Source organism: Emiliania huxleyi, assembly GCF_000372725.1.
Source record: "Emiliania huxleyi CCMP1516 unplaced genomic scaffold EMIHUscaffold_3092, whole genome shotgun sequence".
NCBI lineage: Eukaryota > Haptophyta > Isochrysidales > Noelaerhabdaceae > Emiliania > Emiliania huxleyi.
In genome coordinates, this window is record NW_005199691.1 from 1 (window position 1) to 782 (window position 782).

The 782-nt window shown below is 64.3% G+C and overlaps 1 protein-coding gene across 1 annotated transcript; it reads right to left on the reverse strand.

Moving 5' to 3' along the window:
- Positions 1-5: 5 nt before the first annotated feature.
- Positions 6-536, reverse strand: EMIHUDRAFT_123762 (hypothetical protein; the record flags this gene model as incomplete). Its single annotated transcript, XM_005774718.1, has 1 exon — positions 6-536. A coding segment is annotated over one exon (531 nt), but the record flags the coding sequence as incomplete, so codon positions are not given.
- Positions 537-782: the final 246 nt, after the last annotated feature.

The following is a 782-nucleotide window of genomic DNA, read 5'->3' on the forward strand; positions in this document are numbered from 1 at the left end:
AGGACCGAGATGAGCTGCGCGAGCGCGCCCGTCTCGACGCGGACCAGCTCGAGGTCGACCACCAGCGGCTCGCCCTCCTGGTCCTTGGGCACGTTTGGCCGCTGCAGCGGCGGGATCTGGTTCCAGCGAACCTGCACACGGCGGCGGCCGCCGATCTTCATCGGCTCCGCGCCCGATTCGAAAGAGCCTCGAAGCGCGTCGGCAAAGATCTCGACATCGTGCTTGCCGAGCGCAAAGGTCAGGGGGAAGCGGCCGCGCGAGGAGCCAAGCTCCTCGCCGCTCGCAAACTTCACAGAGTAGTGCAGCACGACCACGTCGCCCTCTGCCGGCTGCGCTCCGGACCCGACGGTGTCGTCGGAGAAGCGGTACTTGCCGAGAGGAAGCCAGTCAGCAGCGGCTGGCTTCACCGCAGGCTTTGCCTCGGTGGCTTGCTCGGGGGCGGTGGCGACGATACGCGCGCGAGCGGCCGTGACGGGCGGGCGGACGCCGGCGAGGAAGGCAAGCGAGATGCTGAGCGGCGCGAGGAAGGAGAGCATGTGGACTGTACCCGACAGCGGCTTCTGATGGATGCGGCGCAATGCAAGGGCCCCGAACTGACGTATAAATTTCGCGGAAACATCCGAAATGTCTTTCTTTTGGAGTGGGTTGCGGGCATTAAGAAAAACAGCGCTGGCGCCGCCGCCGTTTCTTAGCCTTTCCACACCCCTCACCCACCCCACGCCGTGGTTTCTTGGCTCCGACGCTAGTAGAGAGAGAGGTAGATAGAATTCTTGTACTTGTTG